Below are 21,484 nucleotides of genomic sequence, written 5' to 3' on the forward strand. Positions count from 1 at the left end.
CCAATCTCCCCTCGGACGATGTGTAGCACTGTTGACACCTTAGGAGCTTCAGCTTGCATTGTTGAAGCTTGGCGGATCACCCTCTCTGCAGCTCTCAGCACCTTATAATAATAATAACAACAACAATACATTATATTTATATAGTGCTTTACACAGTGCTCAAAGACACTACAGAACAGAGAAAATAAGTAAAAAGCAACTTTAATATAAAAAAAAACAAGATAATAAAATCAAACCTTCACTGTGCCTAGTGATGGAATCACTAGGCCGCCGTTGTTTTTCAGGGTCAGAAGGTGGAAGTTCTTGTCAAATGAAGATGGCACAGCATCTCTGACCAAGCTCCAACGGCACACAGCAAAGGACAGCTTTCGTAGAATCTGCCTGACTACAAATCCTGCTATGTAGACCAGAGCATTTTCCACCAGTCCACCAAATGCATGCAGCTCCTCCAAAGCCTGACTAAGAAGGACCCCCTGTGGTTCTGGAGAGAGAGACCTGGTCAGAAAGTATGCAATGGGAGCCTTCCAATGTCCTTGTAGGCCAACAACCATGAACACAAGAGCCTCCGAAGCAACATCATTCTCATTGTTTCCATCACCCATGTCTACAAAACCAGACATTGACTCAGTATGTGGATTATATTGCACATGTTTTTTGATGGACATGGCATCCAACATGAGTGAAACACATCCATATTTAGTCGGGTCTCCCTGGCATCTTCTCTCCAGCATATCCAGCATCATCTTGTTCAGGCCAGGCTTGGCATCCACCTGTAAAAATATTGAGAAGAAGCTATAACATGTTGACATCAGTATTTTCCAAAAATTCAAATCGGACAACATTAAGCCTACCTACCTTTGTAATGTTTGTGGATGTGGGAGGGGAAAATGTCGAGTCTCTCTGAGGCATTTGTATGCCTTTGGACCATGAAGATGGAGCGTGAGTGCAAACTCTCTGCAGTTCTGCGTGTACTCATGGCCCTTCTTTGCCACAAAGTCCATCTTAAGATCTGAAATGTTATGAGCAAAGATTAATTAGTCCCCTTCAGATAATAACCAAGGAGTTTAATAAAGAGAGTAACAATAACATGTACATGAATTTCCAAGTGCTAATTTTGTCTTACCTGAGTAGAACGCAAGCTTCTCACTGAGCTCTTCATTAATGAGGTTTTTTTCCCTCAAATCCCCCAAAAGAGCCTTGACTGTGGTCTTTGCCCTCTTTTCTCTGGACATGGTATTCTTCTTTTCTCGCTCCAGACTTTCCAATCTTGCCAAATGTTGATTGATTTTAGCCTTAACAGCAGTAGGAGAAGTAGGCAAGGCATATCCATGATCCTAGTAGAAAGAAGGACGAACATGTTTTGAGTAATGTTTCACTAGACATGGTCCTAATAGAAAGAAAGAAAAGGATGAACATGGTTTGAGTAATGTTTCACTTCACAAACATCACTTTGACACCACTAGTTTATGTCCCACATCCACATTCTTTCTTATAGTCATCAGCTATCAAAGCCAGTTATTTGTGAGTGTTTAATGAGTGGCAGCAAAACGTGAGATTTGAATATGTCCAGGAACATTATGATATGATGTTTAAAGTAGAAATACTCACATCATTAGGCTGAGGTTGTGGGTGTGAGGTTGTCAATTCTGGGGAATCCTCAGAGGCCACGGACAGGCTTTCGTCAGCTCTTCTGGAGGTAGACGTAGCCCTGCCCTTTACCAACTGAAATTAAGAAACATTATGCATAATACAATATATAAAAGGATAAGTTTGTTTGACTATTTTTTTTTTTTCTATAAGATGTCTATGCTCAGGCCTATCTCACAACTTCCTGGTTCGGCGTTCGATTTTGCCTTCACCGGGTAAAGGGACTTCCGGTCGAGTAATCCATGATATTTGACAATGGTGTTGCTGAGGGTGACTCCACAATCTTCTGCACATCTTCGAATCGTAATTTTGGAAAACCCACTAGGGAAGTGGCGAAGAAACGCTGCATTTTTGTGTTGACGTCAACAGCTGAAATGACTTCACCGGAAGAATGTTTACCCGGTGTGACGTCATTTCCGATTTTTGTGAGATAGGCCCATTGCGTTTCTTCCCTAAAACATTCAGTGGCTTAGTGTCTAAGAATCCTTAACTCCCTTCAACTTAACTCTTTAACTGCTTATGATTGCCAGCCAAGTAGTGTGCCATCAGATTCCTCTTTGTTTTTTTGCCGGTTGACATCTATCATCTCAGTGCATTACTGCCACCACTTGGACTGTGGATTATTTGATTGACAGGACCCTAAAACATCACCACGAAGATAAATAAATAATGGAGAATATATATAATGTAGATTCTCTCAATCGATGTTTCAACTAAGACACTTATTAATCTTAAATAAAAGTGATTACGTGTTCATACCTTTTCCCCTCCGACTTATTTTCTAGTTGAGTACCTTCTACATTGCTGCATGCCGTCTCTGTTTGGTTCATGTACCTGTTGTGTATAACTGAGCCCTGTTGGTCCTATTCTTAACCCTGCTAGAAGTCCAGGAATGGGAGCAGGACCCGGCTTCCCTCGTTACGGCTCCTGCACCCATTCCTCTACAGGAGTTTGGATTCTACACAGAACAGATGTCTGCCTGTTTCACTACAATACCAATACTATGTTTAGATATTTTGTATAAAAAGTTTGCCAAGGCTTCATTTTTGGTCAAGGATATCTATATTTACCTTTTAATTTTCGATTTAGTTACGTCATTACGTTTATAAACAAATAATTACCTGAGCATTCAATGGCGGCTCCTGAGCTGGAGGTTGGCGGTCCAGCCAACACACAGGCTCCTCCGTCCTCAGACCCCTCTGTATGGTCTGAACTTCAGGTTGATCTGGCCCCAGTTCTTTTGACCTAGTTTCATTTCAAACTGATTTTGGAGCGAGAGAGAGCTTATTCAACTTAGGGACAATGAAATTGAGTGTCCTTAACTAAGGTGTTCAATGTCAATAACGTCAAGTGTCCCTAGTCCACCACCACTGACTCTGCCTGGGTTAGCAATCATTAATTAAAGTATGTTGGTTTGCCAAATGTATTTGGCTAGCAATTGGACTGAATGATAATTCTTTCGCCCAGGCAGAGATATTGTGAGGGAGGGGATGAACAGGACCGCACATTTTACCCCCAACATAATGATTTATATATATGTATATATATTTATCTTTTACACATTATTGTGTTCATGCTGCACATCACCCGGGGGGTCTTTGATTGGGCTGCTCCAGATTGAGGACCCAGGCAGGTGATGTTCAGATCTCTTATGTATACGGTTGGCTGCAAATGATCCGTGGCCCGGTGTTCCGTGCTGCCATGCAGGAGCTCTGCCTGAGCGAGCGTGGGGATGGCTGGTTTAACCTGTGCTCACTGATTAGTCAATGTGCAACAGGTGTGCAGCCTCACCCAGCCCTAGAGTCCAATCAGAGGCGACCAGGTGAGGCTGCTTCAACCAGCCATCATACACATACACACACACGCACACGCACACACACACACACACACATACTTAAGATAAGCTGTTTATCTAAAAATATATGGGCCAATTGCTCTGTCAGTTAGCATTGCTGCGCTTTAAAACCGTACTCCTTAAAACAGAGGTTTTGGAGTTGAACACGCAGCTGTGCACGAGGTTGAACGTGATCGCTGTCACAGGCTCAGCTGATTCCCAGCTGACTCGGTTTAAACTGCTTGGAAATCGGAAGTACTCTGATTTCTAGTGTACCCCAGCAGATGCAGTCTTAACTTAATGGTGGATGCATTGTGTGCTATAATTACCAACAAAAACTCAATGGGAATGTAAAGTGAATTTTAATATAATAAAACTATAATAAATAAAAACGCTAATAATGTTGACATATATTATGAAATAGTCTAGGCTACTTTTTGTGGTCTGGAAGTCTGGAATCTGCCCTCACCTACGTCAATCAATTACTTGTCATTGTTTTCTCTTGGTGTGTGTATGCAAATGTGATTACTTAATTAATTGAAGACAAACTAATAGGCCTATGCGAGTAATTAGGGTAATGTCACGCCTATAAATTCTCAGAGAAGGAGAGTTAGGATCATGTCGATGAACATGTTGCTGATAGAGAACTACAACGAGGAGCAAAAATTATATTTGCCTCACTGTAAATGTAACATACTGTAACGTTCACCCCACGGTGGTGCAGCGTTGAATAAACAGGCGATGTCTGGCTTGCAATCCTGCTCTTTATTTAGTAAATCCAAAGTTTATCTCCGATCACTGTTGGCCGTGAACACCCGTACATTAAGCCGTAACACAGTTCTAAATCAAAACAACCCATTGCTTCCGGACCCTCCCTCACATTGTCCGTCCCCCCCTTCTCCTGAGACAATCCCCAATTAACCTCCACTAATAACATTAGTGCATAACCCAACACATGAGAACATTTGTACTGCTGCTGAACGCATAATAACAGAACCACATGAACCCAGCTCGTTACACAGCTCCCCCCAAACAAAGTCCCTCGTCCCGAGGGACTACACAAAGTCTCTGAAACGGGCCGGCCGACTTCCCTGTCTCCGCGACTGCGTGGGCAGGGGCGGCCCCAGCACATTTGGCGCTCTAGGCGAGATTGTTGACGGGGGGGGGGGGGGGGGTTGTAACCAATAAGATTTTTTTTTTTTTTTTTGGACGCACTGTTTTGCGCTCCCCCTCTAGATGGCGCTCTAGGCGACCGCCTAACCCGCCGGTAGGGAAGGCCGCCCGTGCGCGTGGGGGACGCAGGCGCATCTGCCCGGCGGTTGGGGCAACGCCCCTGTGCAGTGAAAGGTGACTGCGGTGGGAAGGGGGAAGGAGGGATGAGAACAGGGGGTTTAGATGCTGTCTCTGGGGAAGTATGTGCAGGGGAAATGGGACTTGGATAGGGCTCGTGTGCCCCTGTGTAGCTGCATGCAGCGGTTGCGCTGTCGCCCCTCCGGGCGGGCACCTGGGACTCTGAGCTTGGGGAAGGGAGTCCCCTCTGTACGGGGCCAACCTGTCTCTGCGGAGCGTAACCTTCTTCCTCTTTCCTGGCAGCTGGACCCGGTACACTACTTCACCCAGCTCCACCTCCTGACAAGGCCCCTCCCAATGACAGTCCAACTTGGGGCACCGTCCCTTCTTCCTGCGGGGGCGGTACACCCAAACCAGCTCTCCAGCTTGGAAGTGTCTTCCCTTCGACGTTATGTCGTAGTTCTTTTTTTGTTTCATGCCCACTTTCTCCAGCTGGTCCCGGGCAAAGATATGGGCGGACTCCATCCGATCCCGGAGTCTCCTGGCGTACTCTCTCCCCGGAGGAACAGCAGGGGTGTCAGGGGGCTTGCCAAAGGCCACCTCCACGGGCGTCCGTAGCTTCCGCCCCAACATGAGGAGGGCAGGCGTGCATGAGGTGGACTCCTGAACAGCGGACCTGTAGGCCATGAGGACGAAGGGCAGGTGCATGTCCCAGTCCCGTTGATGTTCCGCTGTGAGGATTGCCAGCTGCTTTCCCAGGGTCCTGTTGAACCTCTCGATGAGGCCGTCGCTCTGGGGGTGCAGGGCTGTGGTCCGGGTCTTATGCATGCCCGTGCGCTCACACATGGCGGCGAAGACCCACGACTCAAAGTTCCTCCCTTGGTCACTATGGATGGTTTCTGCCACCCCGAACCTGCTGAACATGCCCTCTACCAGAGCGTCAACCACCGTCTCTGCTTCCTGATCTGGTATTGCGTACGCCTCAGGCCATTTAGTAAAAAAGTCCATGGCGACAAAACGTACCGGTTGCCTGCGTCCGTGCGGGGGAATGGGCCCATGACGTCCACAGCTACTCTTTCCATGGGAGCCCCCAACGCCTGTTGTTGTAGTTGTGCGCGGGACTGATCTGGGGGGGGGGGTCCTACCCTTGTAGGACGCGCAGAGGTCGCAGCGGCGACAAAATTCCTCTACGTCACTTCTGACCCGCCCCCAGTAAAACCTCTGACGAAGCCGGCGGAGTGTTTTTGCTACTCCGAAGTGCCCTGCTCCTGCGGTCCCATGGGATGCTCTCAGCACAGTCTCTCAGTGAACTGGGGACTATTACCTGCCACCATTCTTCTCCCGTAGCAGGTTCCTTCCAGGCTCTCTGCAGCACTCCATCCCTCACTCTCAGCGCCTCAAACATAGTTCACATGCCTTTCGTTTCAGTGGTGCTCCCAGTCAGCTCCTCCCAGGGTGTTATCTGTCCTGCCTCAACCCACTGTCACACCGGTGGTATGTCCATGTCCTGCTCCTGTTGTGTCTGCCATTCGGCTGCATAAACCATCTGCATTCCGCGGCAGACTGGTCCGGCCCCCTTGTGCATGGGGCATGTCTCCTCCTCGATACGGAGCTATCTCTCACGCGCTTCTCTCCGCTCACAGTACTGGCACCCTCCCAGTGCGCAGGGGCGTCGGGACAAGGCATCGGCGTTGGCGTGGCTGGCTCCGGCCCTGTGTACCACCGTTTAGACGTAGGACTGCAGCGTTTCAATCCAGCACGCAGCTTGGCCCTCTGGTTTACTGAAGGACATCAGCCACTGCAGTGCCAAATGATCTGGCCTTACAGTGAAGGGCCTGCCACACAGGTAGTACTTGAAGTGCTTAATCGCCGCCACCATGGCGAGGAGCACTCGGCGCGTGACGCTGTAGCGGCGCTCAGCCTTGTTGCAGGTTTTGCTGAAATACGCCACCAATCTCTCCCCCTCTGGCCCCGCCTGAGCCAGCACTGCACCCATGCCCAAGTCGCTGGCATCCGTGTCCAGAGTAGACTGCAACCCGGGGTCCGGGGGGATGAGGACGGGGGCCTCAGTCAGTGCCTTCTGGAGGGAGCTGAAGGCTTGTTGGCACTGTGGCGTCCAGGTGATGTCCCTGTCCTTCTGCAGCAGGTGGTGCAGGGGGGCAGCTGTGCAGGAGAAACTTCGCACAAACTTCCTGTAATATGAGGCCAGGCAGAGGAAGCTCTTCAGCTGTCGTTGGTCAGTTGGTGTCGGCCAGTCTCTCACTGCATGCACTTTCTCCTCCAGTGTGCTGATGCCTTCTCCCCACAGTCTGTGACCCAAAAACTCCACCTCCTTTCTCATGAAGCGGCACTTATTCGGGTGCAACTTCAGGCCCGCCGCCGCCACCCTCTGCAGCACCAGCCTCAGCGATTCCAGGGCCATTTGGAAGGAGCTCCCATGGGCCAGGATGTCGTCCAAATACACCAGACATCTCTGACGGGGGATGCCAGCCAGCAACCTGTCCATGAGTCTCTCGAAGGTGGCTGGGGAATTGCACAGGCCGAAACTGAGGACCCGGAACTGCCACAACCCCCTGTCCGTACAGAAGGCAGTCTTTGAAAATGTAAGAAGTAAAAAGTTGGCTGAAAAATATTTACTCTAGTAAAGTATAGATACCCAAAATTTCTACTGAAGTAAGGTAACAAAGTATTTGTACTTCGTTATTTGACACCTCTGTTATTGATCGACGTTGTACCCGTCTGTTGGTATCGACTTTGCTCAGTTGTAAACATTGTGTACTGGTAAACCAGCTCTAGATAAGGGCAAGTGTTGCCTTCCATACAGTGGCAATACTTTATGTGCTTCTCATAAATAAAAGCAAAAGGATAGTAGGTGTTAGGCATCAAGGAAATAAAGGCATGCAAACCTGATCCTAATAAGTTCTGTTCAGTTCTGTTTTTTATCGGATAAAAAAAACCCTGCTGTGAAGAACTTTTAGATTCCCAACGCAGTGTGCGTGAGCGGTCGCTGTCGGGAACACACGTAAGCGTGAGCATCATCACTTTTGACACGTCTCGTTATCACCAGGACGATGAGCGCCTATAGATAGGCGCGTTTCATGGTTTGTTCCTGAACCCTCGGACGCCAGCCTTCCGAGTCGGAAGTCAGAAATCTCCCAGCTTTCTTGCGGCATTTCTCAGGCACACCCCCCTTTTTGTCTTCATCTCTCGGAATTCTGAGAGTAGACCGAGAGCAGTGATGACGCTCGCATCAAAATGTCTGTGCCCGTGAAGAGATTTATTTTCTTTGTATTTGTATTTGTTTTTGTCAAAGCACTTGATTTATTGATTGCTCTTTGCATGTAAGGAGAATTTCAACAAAGCCTTCAGTGTTTCGCCTTTCAATAAGGATGCTCAGAGTCCGATAAAGTTCCGGTAACAGGGCACAGGACACCTATTCAGAGGAGAAAAGGAGCTGTAACAGTTGGTTGGCCTGTTGATTAAACCGACAGTGCATTCTGTCCTATGGCTGTTGATGTTGGACTGGAGAATGGTAATCAGTATAACACTAACACTACTGGAGGCCTACTAACCCCGCTGGGAGGACGGGGGTATGTGTTGCGCTCACTACATGTGGAACATCGAGAAAGTTGTTGTGACACTACACCAAATTTTTATCTGAATAATTGTTAAAGACAAGGTGGTGGATTTTTCCTGGGAGTTATCTACCTAAGAGTTTGGGTTTGTAAAAAGATCAGAGGCCTAGATCTGAAAATGTTATGTTTACAAATTTAAACATAATTTAACATTACTCATGTTCAAGAGTATTCATTTCTTTTGTAGGTGATGTAGGCAATGATTAACACAGGTAGATTATATAGGTTAACAGTGAAAAACACCATAAGTAGTTGTAGAAGTAGTTACAAAACTACAATTATTCTTCATTAACACCTATGAGCATTCATTAATTCTCTCTGAGGCATACTGAAAGACAATATTAACAAACCAATAACAAACACTTTTATTCTGCAACAACGCTTTTCTCACTGAACTGGAGTCGAGGCTAGACCTATTGAATCAGTCTATTGAATCAGTACTGGAGAAGGTCAGGTTCTTCAGGTCAAAGTACAGCAGGCAACAGGCAGGGGTCAGTGCTGAGAGAGAGAGAGAGAAGAGAGAGAGAGAGAGAGAGAGAGAGAGAGAGAGAGAGAGAGAGAGAGAGAGAGAGAGAGAGAGAGAGAGAGAGGGAGAGAGGGAGGGAGAGAGGGAGGGAGAGAGGGAGGGAGGGAGGGAGGGAGGGAGGGAGGGAGGGAGGGAGAGAGAGAGAGAGAGAGAGAGAGAGAGAGAGAGAGAGAGAGAGAGAGAGAGAGAGAGAGAGAGAGAGAGAGAGAGAGAGAGAGATTCTTATGACCACCAGTCAAAGAAAAGAAAAAAGTGAACAGTGAGATAATGTAGACGCAGCTTGATAATTGGAGGCAGCCCGCTGGACTCTAGAGGCTGAACGACACCCCGTCCCCGTCCATGTGATCCCAGTAGGGAATGTGTGTGATCGGTTTGACTCTGAAGCTGACATGGGGGACGGGGAGGCTGCCGGTCAGCGGGTCTCACCGCTGAAGAACTTCGCGGCGGGGGGCGTCGCCGGAGCTTGTCTCCTGCTCGCCGGACACCCGCTTGACACGATCAAGGTGAGACTTGTCTTCGGTCTGGGCTGATGCCTTCTGTCTTATACCGATCCATACACAAGGCGTTCTTTTATCTTTTTTCCTTTAGTATAGAAAATAAACTGACGTGGTCGACGTGGTGCAGGCATGTTATTTTACTAACACGAGTTTGCGATTAGATGTCTAGGAGGGTTATCTACTTTAAATCCGGGTTAATCTTGCTAATCTCCCTGTCAGAGGAAACGTTAAAGGCAACTTTTTTTAACCATCACTGCCGTGGCAGTGAAGAGTTAATATCGACCAGGATCTCCATGCTGACTCGGAGAGCTCAGCACCCAGACCCCGGCACACCCTTCACCGATCATGCATCGAGGATTATGGTGTCCTTTTACCACATTCACCCACAGCGGTTAGGGTTAGGGTTAGAATACTAGTTACTGTCATCTGTAACGTTATAGAGGAAAAGTAACTATAAGGTAGTAAACATCTTGGGGATAGTCATGTGGCCGTGGTTGTTGTTAATGTTAGATCGTGTTGGATTGGTAGCACATTTATTTGTAGGTCTTTAAAGCAGGAGTGTCCACCGTCCTGTCATTGAAAAGGAATGCACACCGTGCACGTTATTGACCAATCAGAATCAAGAATTCAACAAACGTCATCATAAAGTCCTACTATTCAAATGTTATACTGCAGCACATGTGTGTGCATAGCTCAAGAAGTGGAGACTGCTTTAGGGTTAGGTATACAAAGTTTAAATCTTTTATCACGACACACTGCATATGTGCCAAAGTTACAGGCCTCATACAGGAGTTGCAGGTAAATATATTATACCAGCATTTGTTAGGCATTCAAGGGTATACATTGATAATCATCAATTAAAAACAACATGTTGTTTGGGTGTTCATAATGACACTATATATTTATAGATGCACTTGACATAACCTGCCTGCCTGCAAAGTCATATCTGTTGTCACCTTCAAAGCCTATTCCAACACTTGGCATCGACAGAGTGCCCTCCTAACTCACATTAATACCCCGTCCTATTGTCCTGACCATGGCCCAACATAGGGCAAGTACCTGGCAGATAATACTGGATCCAGCAAGCCAGAAAAGACCTAGAGACCCTCAATGAACTGAATCATGTTCCCCCCTCAGCCTGGGCTCAGACCTGAGCACCATTCCATCTATCAGGAGTCGAGAATCAGAACCTCCCCCCCTCCTATCAGTAGTCCAGAATCACCCGGGGCTCAGAACCTCTCCCCCTCCTATCAGGAGTCCAGAATCACCCGGGGCTCAGAACCTCCCCCCCTCCAACAGGAGCAGAAGCAGCCGTTGGGGTGTGTCCCTCGTTATCAGTCTGTCTCCATGCTCCATACTCATACAGCACTTACACTACCGTCCTCAAACCAACTCGACAATAACCGTCTGGGTGTGTCTGACTTCAGAAAGAGGGGGGGGGGGGGGGGGTGGACCCCAAGTGCTTCAGCACGGAACATAGTAAAAGTCTGATACCTTCAAAGGTCCCATTTTGTTTTGACACGGTGCTACCTCGTTATATCACTAATGGTGGGATAAGATATGGTTATGGGAGTTACAAAATGTATCTGTGCTGTTCTCAGAGAACCCTGTTTTGATAGCCTAGCAACCATGTGTTTGGTAGGGATTATCTGTTACCAGTGGTAACGAGGTAATGATCCTACCCGATCAGGGCATAAGGGAGACACGCACGCACGCACACACACACGCACACACTCACACATGCACACACACACACTCACACATGCACACACACACACGCAGGCACGCACGCACGCACGCATGCATGCACGCACGCACGCACGCGCGCACGCACACACACACACACACACACACACACACACACACACACACACACACACACACACACACACACACACACACGCATCCTTCTCCTAACATTTCGGATGTAATGTTTTGTGACTTCTCCTAACATTTAGGATCTGCTGTGTTTTGACTTCTCCTAATACCAGGTGAGGTTACAGACTCAGCCCAAAGCTTCCCCCGGCCAGCTCTTGCTCTACAGAGGAACTTATGACTGCTTCCACAAGACCATCTCCAAAGAGGTGAACACATGCTACTTCACGCACACACACACACACACACACATAAATATTGAAATGCATATGTTGTGTGCATGGTGTGTTATTGTGTGCATGTGTGTAATGCATGTGTCTCTGCTTGTGGTCAGGGGATCCTGGGCCTGTACAAGGGCATGGGGGCTCCCCTGGCTGGAGTTGCTCCTATGATGGCCATTAGTTTCTTTGGCTTCGGTTTGGGGAAACAGCTTCAGCAAGGCAACTCTGGCAAAGCACTGACGTGAGTACCACCGCATACTCAATATCTACGCTCAGCCATCCGCCTTGTAAAACGGTATCATCAAGAAGATCAACTCTCCAGCCTCAGGAGGAACGAGACATTGTAAAGGGATGTTTCAGTGCCAGGTTGGCGGATGGGGAGATGTTGTGGTTTGGTTCTAGTGATCATTCCGCCTCTCTAGCGCCTTCAGTTGCTTTTCGCAGATGGCCGTTCCTATGAGCTCGCTGTCTGTCGTCTGACTGATCAGAATAGCAGAACAAGAGTTATTTATAACTGTGTGCCTGTTGCCCTCCCCTGGTCTATCATTGGCCCGTATCTGCCCCACCCCCTGCTGAAGGGTCTGCCAATGCTACACACACAGGGACCTTCTGGTTTGGACAGTTATATTAACATTAGAATATGTCTGTGGTCCGTTTGGAGCCATGTCATTTGATTTGTTAGACTGGGCCGCCCATTCTGCCGGTGATTTGAATTCGCCCTGCAGAAGGGTCTCGAGAAGACCAACGTGCAATCTACGATGCTTGGTCCGGCAAGAGCCAGGCTAGTGATTTGTACCCATGAGGGCACGTTGTTTATCAGTATACACTTTTTCTAATGTCATTTTATATGATGTGTTATTCCAACTCCAAAATAAACCTAAATGATAAGCTAACAAATACATAGATGATATTTTTCTCATGTGATAGGGTCTCTTACAATATGCAGATGAGTAAATAGATTGAATGAAATTGAAATGTTTTAGATAGAAATCCAACACTTCCAATCTAAATTAACCATTTTATATGATTCCCATTGTATTATGAAGAAGTGACCGTTCTATGGTTGACCTTTCCATGGTTCTCTGTTGTCTTCAGGCCCGTGCAGATCTTCCTGTCGGGCTGCCTGGCGGGGGTGTTTACCACAGTGATAGTGGCTCCAGGGGAGAGGATCAAGTGCTTACTGCAGGTGAGGGTGGATGTTAAAGGGGTAGTTCGGAAGTTTGGCGATCGGACCACATTTCCAATTGAGCCAGTGTGTTATTTATCATTGGAGACCTTTTTCAAAACGTTTCATTCAGTCCTTCTAGTCCTTCTAGTACAGATATCGCCTGGGCTAGGCTAGCGCAAGAAGACGAGGCTAATAAATGACAATGCCAGACTATTGGTGTAAATGTCTGTTGATGGAAATGTTAGAAATAAAACCACCATTGCATCGCATTGCACTTAGTTTATACTTTTCCAGTAGTTGGTAGCAGGCTACGGCAGCGGCGGAAAGATATTACCCAGTCAGCCTTGGCACCTACTACTAGGTGTCCCGACTGGAGTACACTTCTCTGATACGTTCTGCTGTAGTGAATTGGTTGCTACACAACTAACCTGAGCAAAATAAAATTCCGCCGCAGCTGAGAAAGTAGTCCCTCAAAATGTAAAGTGAACATTGCTATGCAAGGATAGTTTTAAATCTAACATTATTTTATCAACAAAGAGGACATTTACATTGATAGTCTGGCGATAACCCTAACCCTAACCCTAACCATTTTTTATTAGCAGGCTAGCAGAAACCGCGACTTGCGCAAGCCTAGCACCAGCGACCTCTGCAACTAGAAGGACTGAATGAAACGTTTTGAAAATGGTCTCCAATGATAAAAAACACACTGACTCACTTGGAAATGAGGTCCAATGCCAAAATTACGAACTACCCCTATAAAGATCCCATATCATGCTTTTTTAGGGTTAATAATTGCATTTGGGGATACTGCTAGAATAGGATTGCATGCCTCTATGTGAGAAATACCCTGTATCTTTCTCACACTGTTAATTTTCTGCAAAACCAATTTCAGCGTCAAAAACTGTATATTTTGTATAATTTTGCATTAAGGCCTGCCTCCCGTGTAGCCCAGTCTGCTGTGATTGGTCAGCATGCCCACTCTGTTAGGATTGGTCGAACGCTTTGCATGTGTGTCGGCAATTCACAGCCCTGAGAAGTTGTAAACATTGCGGGTAGCCGGGAGGTGGGACTTCTGCACTTCAGCACTGCCACTGCACAGTCTAACATCATACTGTTACGGAACTAAAGTCTGAGCGCAAACAAGCTGGTTCACGCACTTATTAAGGGGCGTTATTGGTGGTTTTGAATACTCATCCGGGGTCGGATTTCAATTCTTCAAGCTTAGCAGACGTAAAACATGTATACTTCCGTCATATAACAAGCAAAGGGAAAAGTCGAAAAAGCATGATATCACCCCTTTAACGACCAGTATGTTTTAGCGGCTTTCTGCCGGGACAGTGAAGCGGGGCAGGGAAGTTAATCGAAGAATAGAGGGAATGACTTGTAGCATAGGACTACAGGTGGTAGTTGAACCTGCATGGCTACAAGGTGTACCGCCCACATAGTCAGCAGACTGGATGAAAGCTGTCAGGGCCGACCCTAATGCTGTGTGTTTCTGCATGTCTCTGTCGCAGGTTCAGGCTAGCGGTGGAGCAGTTAAATATGCAGGTCCTATTGACTGTGCTCTGAGGCTCTTTAAGGAGCAGGGGATACGGAGTGTCTACAAAGGCACCCTGCTTACTCTGATCAGAGGTACTTAACCAGTGTGTGTGTGTGTGTGTGTGTGTGTGTGTGTGTGTGTAGGCAGATGTTTTATTTGCACATATTGAGGCAATACTTACATTGAGTCCAAAGGTCACATGTTCTAGCTCTCTGAACGCTCTGTCTCTCCCAGATGTGCCTTCTAATGGTCTCTATTTCCTGACCTATGAAACCCTTAAGAACCTCCTGACCACAGAGGGTCAAAGGTCAGTCAATAAAATACCAACAATACTAAACTAGGTCAAAGAACAGTCCGCACCATCAAAGAGACCTTTGACCTGCTGTTTGCTTCTCTCACAGCGTGTCCCAACTCAGCACTCCCAAGATCATCCTGGCCGGGGGCGTGGCCGGGATCCTGAACTGGACCATCGCCCTCCCCCCCGACGTGCTGAAGTCCAACTTCCAGACAGGTGAGTCCCGGAAGTAGCACAGGCACCAAGGCAGGGGAGTAGACAGATGGCATCATGTATCACAGTCATCGGGGGTTTCCACTCAATATTAGTATGAATCCGTATAGGTCAATATCAGGTTGAGCTATGGTATATGAGCTACATATGGTATATGAAAGTATATATAATGCGGATATATTTGAATCACGCCACACTATTCCTATAGCCCTCGCAATTTTGATCAAACATGATTGGTAGCATTATCCAAAGAAATACTCGTACACAACGGCGCTACATCTGTGCCCGTTCTCAGAGTTTGTGCAAACCCTGTTAATTGTCCGAACCTGCAGCCTATAGCAGTTTTCAGAATTTCTTTCAGAAATTTTCCATCCGGAAATTCGACCCTGAGGGTGATTCGCTGTTGTTGCCTTACATGTGGACACCTGTGTCGCTCAGACATCAGTAGAATCAACGGGGGGTTAAGGGGGGTGGGCTTGTAAGGGGCGGGATTTGACGTGGGGTCTAGGTTTGCAAGGGGCGGCCTTGCAAAGTGCGGCCGCTGTCACTATAGTTTGTTTTGGTTTGACCACAGACAGCATGGAGGCAGAACGGCAGGACTGATCCTGATCATCTTAAATGTTGCTGCAACGATGCATCATATATTCCGTTGCATCCACAACATGCATCGTTGAAAGATTGGAGCATGAGTAAGAGACAAATAGAAAAAACGACGTTGAAGAAAGGCGAACGACTGCTTTACCAGAGAAATAGATTGTTTTTGCTGTTTAGCCTGCATCGACAGCAGGGAAGGATCTGGGTAGACTGTTTTAAATAAGTCTGACATGGTTGTAAATAATAATAAAAAAAACAATTTCTATTTTTTTTAACCATTCAGCGAACAAAAGTCAAGAGGCTGATAATCATTCAGGATGCCACTTAATGACATGCAGAAGCGTCATCCACACGCCCACTCAAGTGGTGTGAGAAATACAGACTTTCTCATCCTGATTCACACATAAGGTTATTTACATTTCCTCCGGAGAAAATATTACCTCAGGGGCAATGTTCCCTGAGATTTCTTCAGCACTGAGCAATTCACAACAACGCGACCCTGCCGAAAATGACCAGGGGCCTGCGTTAGCCATAGGGGATTCAAAGAGATGACAGCAAATGCATCAATATGCCTGCAAGGTTGATATTTATTCAATATCCTTTATAATGGTTGGACTTTACTTACTTACTGCCCTTTATGCCTACTGGCATGTAGGGCAGCGACAAAGGATCTCCACTCCTGTCGGTTTTGGGCGAGCCTTGCCTTCAGGGGTCCAGTGTAGGGCGGTTCTTGTAATGTAGTCCTGTTCTTTTCGCATGATGTGGCCAATCCATCTCCACCGCCTTCTTGTAATGATGGTTTGATACTTTCTTGGTTTGTCCGAGCAAGTAATTGCTGGTTGGAGATGGTGTTAGGCCAGAAGATACGTACGATTATTCTGAGGTTTCTTGTGTGGAATGCAGAGATCTTGGAAAGGTCTTTCTCTGTCATCCTCCAGCATTCAGAGCTGTATAATAAAGTGGAGAGAACACAGCTCTTTTATAACTTGAGTTTGGTGTTGATGCTATACTTCGTGGACTTCCACACATTGTTCATCATTCTGAATGTGCTTCTTGCCTTGTTGAGTCGGCTTTTGATGTCATTGCCTGTTCCTCCATCATATCTTACAGTGCTTCCCAGATATGAAAACTCTTCTGTTGTGGGTATATTTATTCCATTTATTTGTATAGATGGGAGATTTTGTGTGATTAAGGTCATCACCTCTGTTTTCTTCAGGCTTATGTTCAGTCCTATTTGTTGTGCAAATCTATTGACACGGGATGTTTTTTCTTGTAGGTGCTTATGGGAAATGGTTGGACTTTGGGAACATTTTAATGATGGTGATTTACCAGTCAGTTTAGTTGGACTATTTCATCGAGCCACTCATGTTGAAACGTTATGCAGACCCTTTTCTGGGGCACCTGCTCTGCCTTTCTTTTCGCCCTGGCAGGCGCGTAGCCACATTGAACTCATTTGTATTTCTTGTTCAGAACTTGTTCTGTTTTGTTTCGTTATTTTGAGTGTTTGAGGGTTCAGGCTGTACAGACCGGTCATTTTTTTTGTTACATGGTTACAAAGCTTCCATGCATGGATGATGCCTTTAATTCCCCCTGGGGATAAATAAAATAAAATAAATTATCAATGTGGCCCATTATTGTTTGCCATTAATCTTCTGATCTGTGATGAAATCACGTGTTGTTTAATTTTGGGCAAATTGCCCATATAAAAAATTAAAAATAGTGGCCCACCCTATTCCGCAAAAGTCCACCTTGTTGAAAAATCCTGCCTTTGCATATAACTGCTTGAGCAGGGCCCGCAAAAAGTACCCTAAAGAATACCCTAAAGAACATTCTAACGTACCTCCGGCTTGGTTGTCAGACATGTCAGTATTTTAAATGTTTATTACCTAGCCTACATCGCCTTTGATGCTCAGATTTTTAACCCCTGAAAAAAAAGTTTGTGTGGTCTGAAAAATGTGTGCGGTCAGAAAGATCTATTGCACAGCCGCTTCGACTGGCCTGCTCACACAGCTTAGAGGGAACATTGCTCAGGGGTAATATTTTTTCAGGAGAATTTCAGGGTACAAATGTCAGGATTTGTATTATATTGTATAGATACCTATGTATAATATGATATTATTTAGATATAGCGCTCCAGGACTCCCTCCGGACTGCAGGGAGTGAACGCTGATTGGCTGTTAGGTTACGTCCCTCGGGGAGTGAACGCTGATTGGCATTATGGGAGTGATATTATTTTAATACAGATTCATGTCTCCACCGGTGAAATTCTCCTTTAACCTTTGGTAGTGAAAGAACCAAGGCACACCATTGTTGTTTCTTTCACCACATCCGTGCTTGCCCATTGCCCTCTCGTTGTTGGAATTGTTTGTTCCCACTTTAGCATTCATGTCACCAGATAGGAGAAGAAAGTCATGGTCGGGTACATTTGAAACCAACATTTGCAGTTGGGACAGAAGATCTTCACAATGGCAGAGGACAGAAGATATCAACTTAAAGGGTGTATGATATGGTCCATACACCAGTGGCCTCTCCCCTTGTTGTGAACTTGTCGTGGTGGAGAGGTTTGCGTGCTTCTATGATCCTGAGAGCTTTGCTGGAGGGTCCTGGCAGGTTCACTCATTCCAGACTGGTTAGGGTGAGGAGTGAGGCAAAAGGCAGTACCTGGTACTCAAGGTTGGGCGTGGCACTTAGAACACCACCCGGTAAAAGAATACTGTTAGAAACTACAAGGAGAAATCCTGTGGACACCTGGCCTGTTACCCCTGTTGCCTGACCCCCATACCCCAGTATGACCCCTTTAGATGAAAGCCGAAAGGAGGTCAGGAGTGAGAAAGAGGGCCTACTAGGGCCTAAAACCAAGAACCGTATTGGAGCATGGAACGTCCGAACCATGTTTGAGACCACCAAGACAGCACAAGTCCTCAGTGAGATGAAGAGGTACCGCCTGGACATCCTGCAAAGGCAACTCAGGTTGCCTTTGCCCAACTCTGTCCAATCTGGAGATCAAACATATACAGCCTTCAAACAAAGATGCTCCTATACAACAGCAATGTAAAGTCTGTTTGCTGTACGGTTCAGAGAGCTGGCGGGTTTTTAAAACAGACATGAAGAGAATGGAGGTGTTCCATAATGGATGCCTCCGACGAATATGCCAGATCTTTTGGTCTAATAAGATCTCCAACAATGAACTGTACATGAAAACGGGAAGCTGGAGCATCACCAAGGAGATGACGCACAGACGCCTGAGATGGCTAGGACATGTGTTGAGGACGGAGCAGGACCGCATCACAAAGGTTGCCTTAAGATGGACACCACCAGGCAAAAGAAAACCTGGGGGCCAGAACCACCTGGCGCAGAACTGTGACACAAGGGCCGAAACAGATGAACCTGTCGTGGGGAGAGGCCCAACATGCTCCCAGGGACCGTATGCAATGGAGGGTGCTCATTGAAGCTTTATGTCCCATAAGGGAAGGAGAGTAACTGGTTAGTATAGTAATACTGTACACCAGTAGGATTTATTATTTTTACTATTTTGGGCAGCGTTCTTTGGTTATCGTGCTTGTGTTTGCAACCCTGATATGTCATTGTTGATACTGGGTGCTGCTTATTAATACACTGGGCTAAGTCTGTGAGCTCTGTAACACCTGTCTCAGTCAAGGAACAGAACATTAAAGACACTAAATAGTAAGTAAATAATAAGTTGAGATTACACGAAAAACATTGCAAAACTAGACATTGTGTGTGTGTGTGTGTGTGTGTGTATATATATATACAGCTGCAGATGGAAAGTATAGAGGTCAAGTAGACGTCCTCAGAACCTTGCTCAGAGAAGAAGGACCAAGAGGCCTCTATAAGGGATTCAACGCAGTGTTTCTGCGAGCCTTCCCTGCCAATGCGGTGAGATAGATTTAATTTAGAAATTCCCTCATTCCATAAAAACAGACTAATTTCTTTACTTTGTTTTCTCTTTAAGCCTAAACCTCTCTCTCTCTCTCTCTCTCTCTCTCTCTCTCTCTCTCTCTCTCTCTCTCTCTCTCTCTCTCTCTCTCTCTCTCTCTCTCTCTCTCTCTCTCTCTCTCTCTCTCTCTCTCTCTCTCTCTCTCTCTCTCTCTCTCTCTCTCTCTCTCTCTCTCTCTCTCTCTCTCTCTCTCTCTCTCTCTCTCTCTCTCTCTCTCTCTCTCTCTCTCTCTCTCTCTCTCTCTCTCTCACAGGCCTGTTTCCTGGGGTTTGAGTTTGCGTTAAAAGGATTGGATTGGCTCGCCCCCAGCTGGTGAAACCTACTCAGCCAAGGCCAAGAGCATGACTTTAGTTAAAGTACAGAATTGTATTTTATATTCTAGATGTAGTACAGAGCCATGAGACTATCTACAGTATTATAATCCTGATTTGACATTGTGTATTTATGTGCATTTATAATTTTCAGGGAAAAGTTCCACAGATGTCCAAAGCTACAGATAATTTTTGAATTGCTCAGGGATGTATAGAACGTGTGATCTGAATTAGATCCTGTTGTGGATGTAGTTAATGTAAACCTGCTATAAAATGAAAACGAAATGTATGTTTTTTCTCGATAATCACGTGACCTCACATCGGTTCCAGTGGACGGGAGCCATACATAATGTGAGGTCATGTGATCAGGATGGTTCCAGGTTCATTTTGTGACACGTGTCAATGAAAAAAGATATAACAATAAAGAGCTTTTGTAAACTTTTTTATTCATGAACTTCTTACCAAGTCAACTATATAGGTAGGTCTACATGTAGTCATGGGATCCAGCAGTCCTTCTGTGTTACAGCAGAACTTCTGGCGGGATAAGGTTCAGAGCCTGTGCGGGAAACAAAGACAGAAGATGCCTTGTTTAATGTTTCATAACCCAGACATCTAAGAGAAACTGATTCATTACCAAGACATCTAAGAAACAGATTCATTACAGAGACATCATATCTAAGAGAAACTAGACATTTTTACACTGCCAAGCCGGTACGATCACGGCTTGGCATGCCCTGCAATTACACTGTCGTGCGTGTAAAACCGAGGGGTATGAAGTTCAGACACTTGCATGCAAGAGGAGATATAAGTTCTCTCCCATGATGATCAGCATCTCTCGGATGTCTCTCCAGTTAGAACTACTCGTGTTGACATTGGTGTCGTCTCTGTTGTAGAGAAAACACAGCAACACCTCTACCCCAGGAGAGGCCCACCAGGAGTTGGTGCCTCGGCAGCGGGCAGCGTGGCTCCGGCGGGAGACAATCGCGGTCAACAATCGCGGGTAACAATCGCGGGCAACAATCCCTTTCTCCTCCATGTCGCGGTTAACTCTACCTCAGATTGATGTGGAAGGTGGTAAACAGTCTGGTTATGTTTTTAAACCGTTTATTCTCTTACCAGAAGGACTATCTAGAAGGACTGGGCAACTTTATTTTGAGATGCCCCTGGAATCCCCATGTTTGTTTCTAAGGTAAAGCAAGCAAAAAAGAAAATGATTTGGGGCTAATTAAATAATATCCGGGGCTTTAGCCGCGATAGAACAGCCTAGTGACACCACAGATTAAGGTCTTTGTGTCTTTACACTTGGCGACAGGGACAATAGTTGAGTGTTTCAAGATTACTGGTATCTCTCAAGAGGTTCGATAAAAATAATGTAAATTTTTTTTAAATAATAATAATAAAATGATTTCTAGTTTTATTGTCCCTCCTGGGATATTTTTCTCAGTGAATGAGACAGAGACACATGACCATTAACCACGACAACATCATAAAAAAACAACCACTGACACGTAATACTAGGACACATATAAGGACATTAGACTTTAGACAGATAAGATTTCAACACAGAATGCCCTGGCTACAGATCGGTGAAAAGTGTGTGTTTTGTATTTGCAAGCAGACAAAAAAAATGTTGTCTGCTTAACTCAGTACTCTCTCTGTAGGTGTGTTCCAGGCTGTTTAAATTACTACCCAACAGCTTGCTGGCAGCGGTCACTGGTCACTATATCTAAGCCTACTGTGTTACTCCTGAATGGCTGACCCTTTTTTAACTTTGCATGGAACCTAGTTTATAACATTATAAACTAGACTCTAATTGATAACGTTAGAAACAAGTCTCTAGTTTATAACGTTATAAACCAGAATCTTGTTTATCATGTTAT

The 21,484-nt window shown here is 45.9% G+C and overlaps 1 protein-coding gene and 1 long non-coding RNA gene across 5 annotated transcripts; one reads left to right on the forward strand and one right to left on the reverse strand.

Annotated features, from left to right (window-relative positions):
* Nucleotides 1–890: 890 nt before the first annotated feature.
* LOC115542842 (uncharacterized) lies at nucleotides 891–2,035 on the reverse strand. Its single transcript, XR_003976621.1, has 3 exons — nucleotides 1,609–2,035; nucleotides 1,124–1,334; nucleotides 891–1,009 (listed from the first exon to the last, which is right to left on the reverse strand). It is a non-coding gene; the product is annotated as an uncharacterized LOC115542842 (long non-coding RNA).
* A 7,063-nt stretch (nucleotides 2,036–9,098) lies between these two features.
* On the forward strand, nucleotides 9,099–20,981 carry si:dkey-150i13.2 (mitochondrial carnitine/acylcarnitine carrier protein). Of its 4 annotated transcripts, XM_030363223.1 has the most exons (9): nucleotides 9,104–9,435; nucleotides 11,421–11,513; nucleotides 11,639–11,766; nucleotides 12,621–12,711; nucleotides 14,208–14,325; nucleotides 14,468–14,540; nucleotides 14,635–14,744; nucleotides 19,111–19,232; nucleotides 19,547–20,047. In XM_030363223.1, exons 1-9 carry the CDS (start codon nucleotides 9,322–9,324, stop codon nucleotides 19,607–19,609), a joined length of 912 nt encoding a protein of 303 aa, XP_030219083.1. In that variant the 5' UTR covers nucleotides 9,104–9,321; the 3' UTR covers nucleotides 19,610–20,047. The 4 variants fall into 4 exon arrangements, with proteins under 4 accessions (XP_030219091.1, XP_030219099.1, XP_030219108.1 ...); XM_030363231.1 differs by lacking the exons at nucleotides 19,111–19,232; nucleotides 19,547–20,047 and adding an exon at nucleotides 20,498–20,981 and having other exon boundaries at nucleotides 9,099–9,435; XM_030363239.1 differs by lacking the exons at nucleotides 19,111–19,232; nucleotides 19,547–20,047 and adding an exon at nucleotides 16,612–17,448 and having other exon boundaries at nucleotides 9,100–9,435.
* The last annotated feature ends 503 nt before the right edge of the window (nucleotides 20,982–21,484 follow it).

Source organism: Gadus morhua, chromosome 1, assembly GCF_902167405.1.
Source record: "Gadus morhua chromosome 1, gadMor3.0, whole genome shotgun sequence".
In the NCBI taxonomy this organism is placed as follows: Eukaryota; Metazoa; Chordata; class Actinopteri; order Gadiformes; family Gadidae; genus Gadus; species Gadus morhua.

Coding starts and splice junctions, on each gene's coding strand:
- si:dkey-150i13.2 (XM_030363223.1), top strand. CDS start 9,322: ATGGGGGACGGGGAGGCTGCCGGTCAGCGGGTCTCACCGCTGAAGAAC. Junction 9,436..11,420: donor ACCCGCTTGACACGATCAAG/GTGAGACTTGTC, acceptor TCCTAATACCAG/GTGAGGTTACAGACTCAGCC. Junction 14,326..14,467: donor CCTGCTTACTCTGATCAGAG/GTACTTAACCAG, acceptor TGTCTCTCCCAG/ATGTGCCTTCTAATGGTCTC.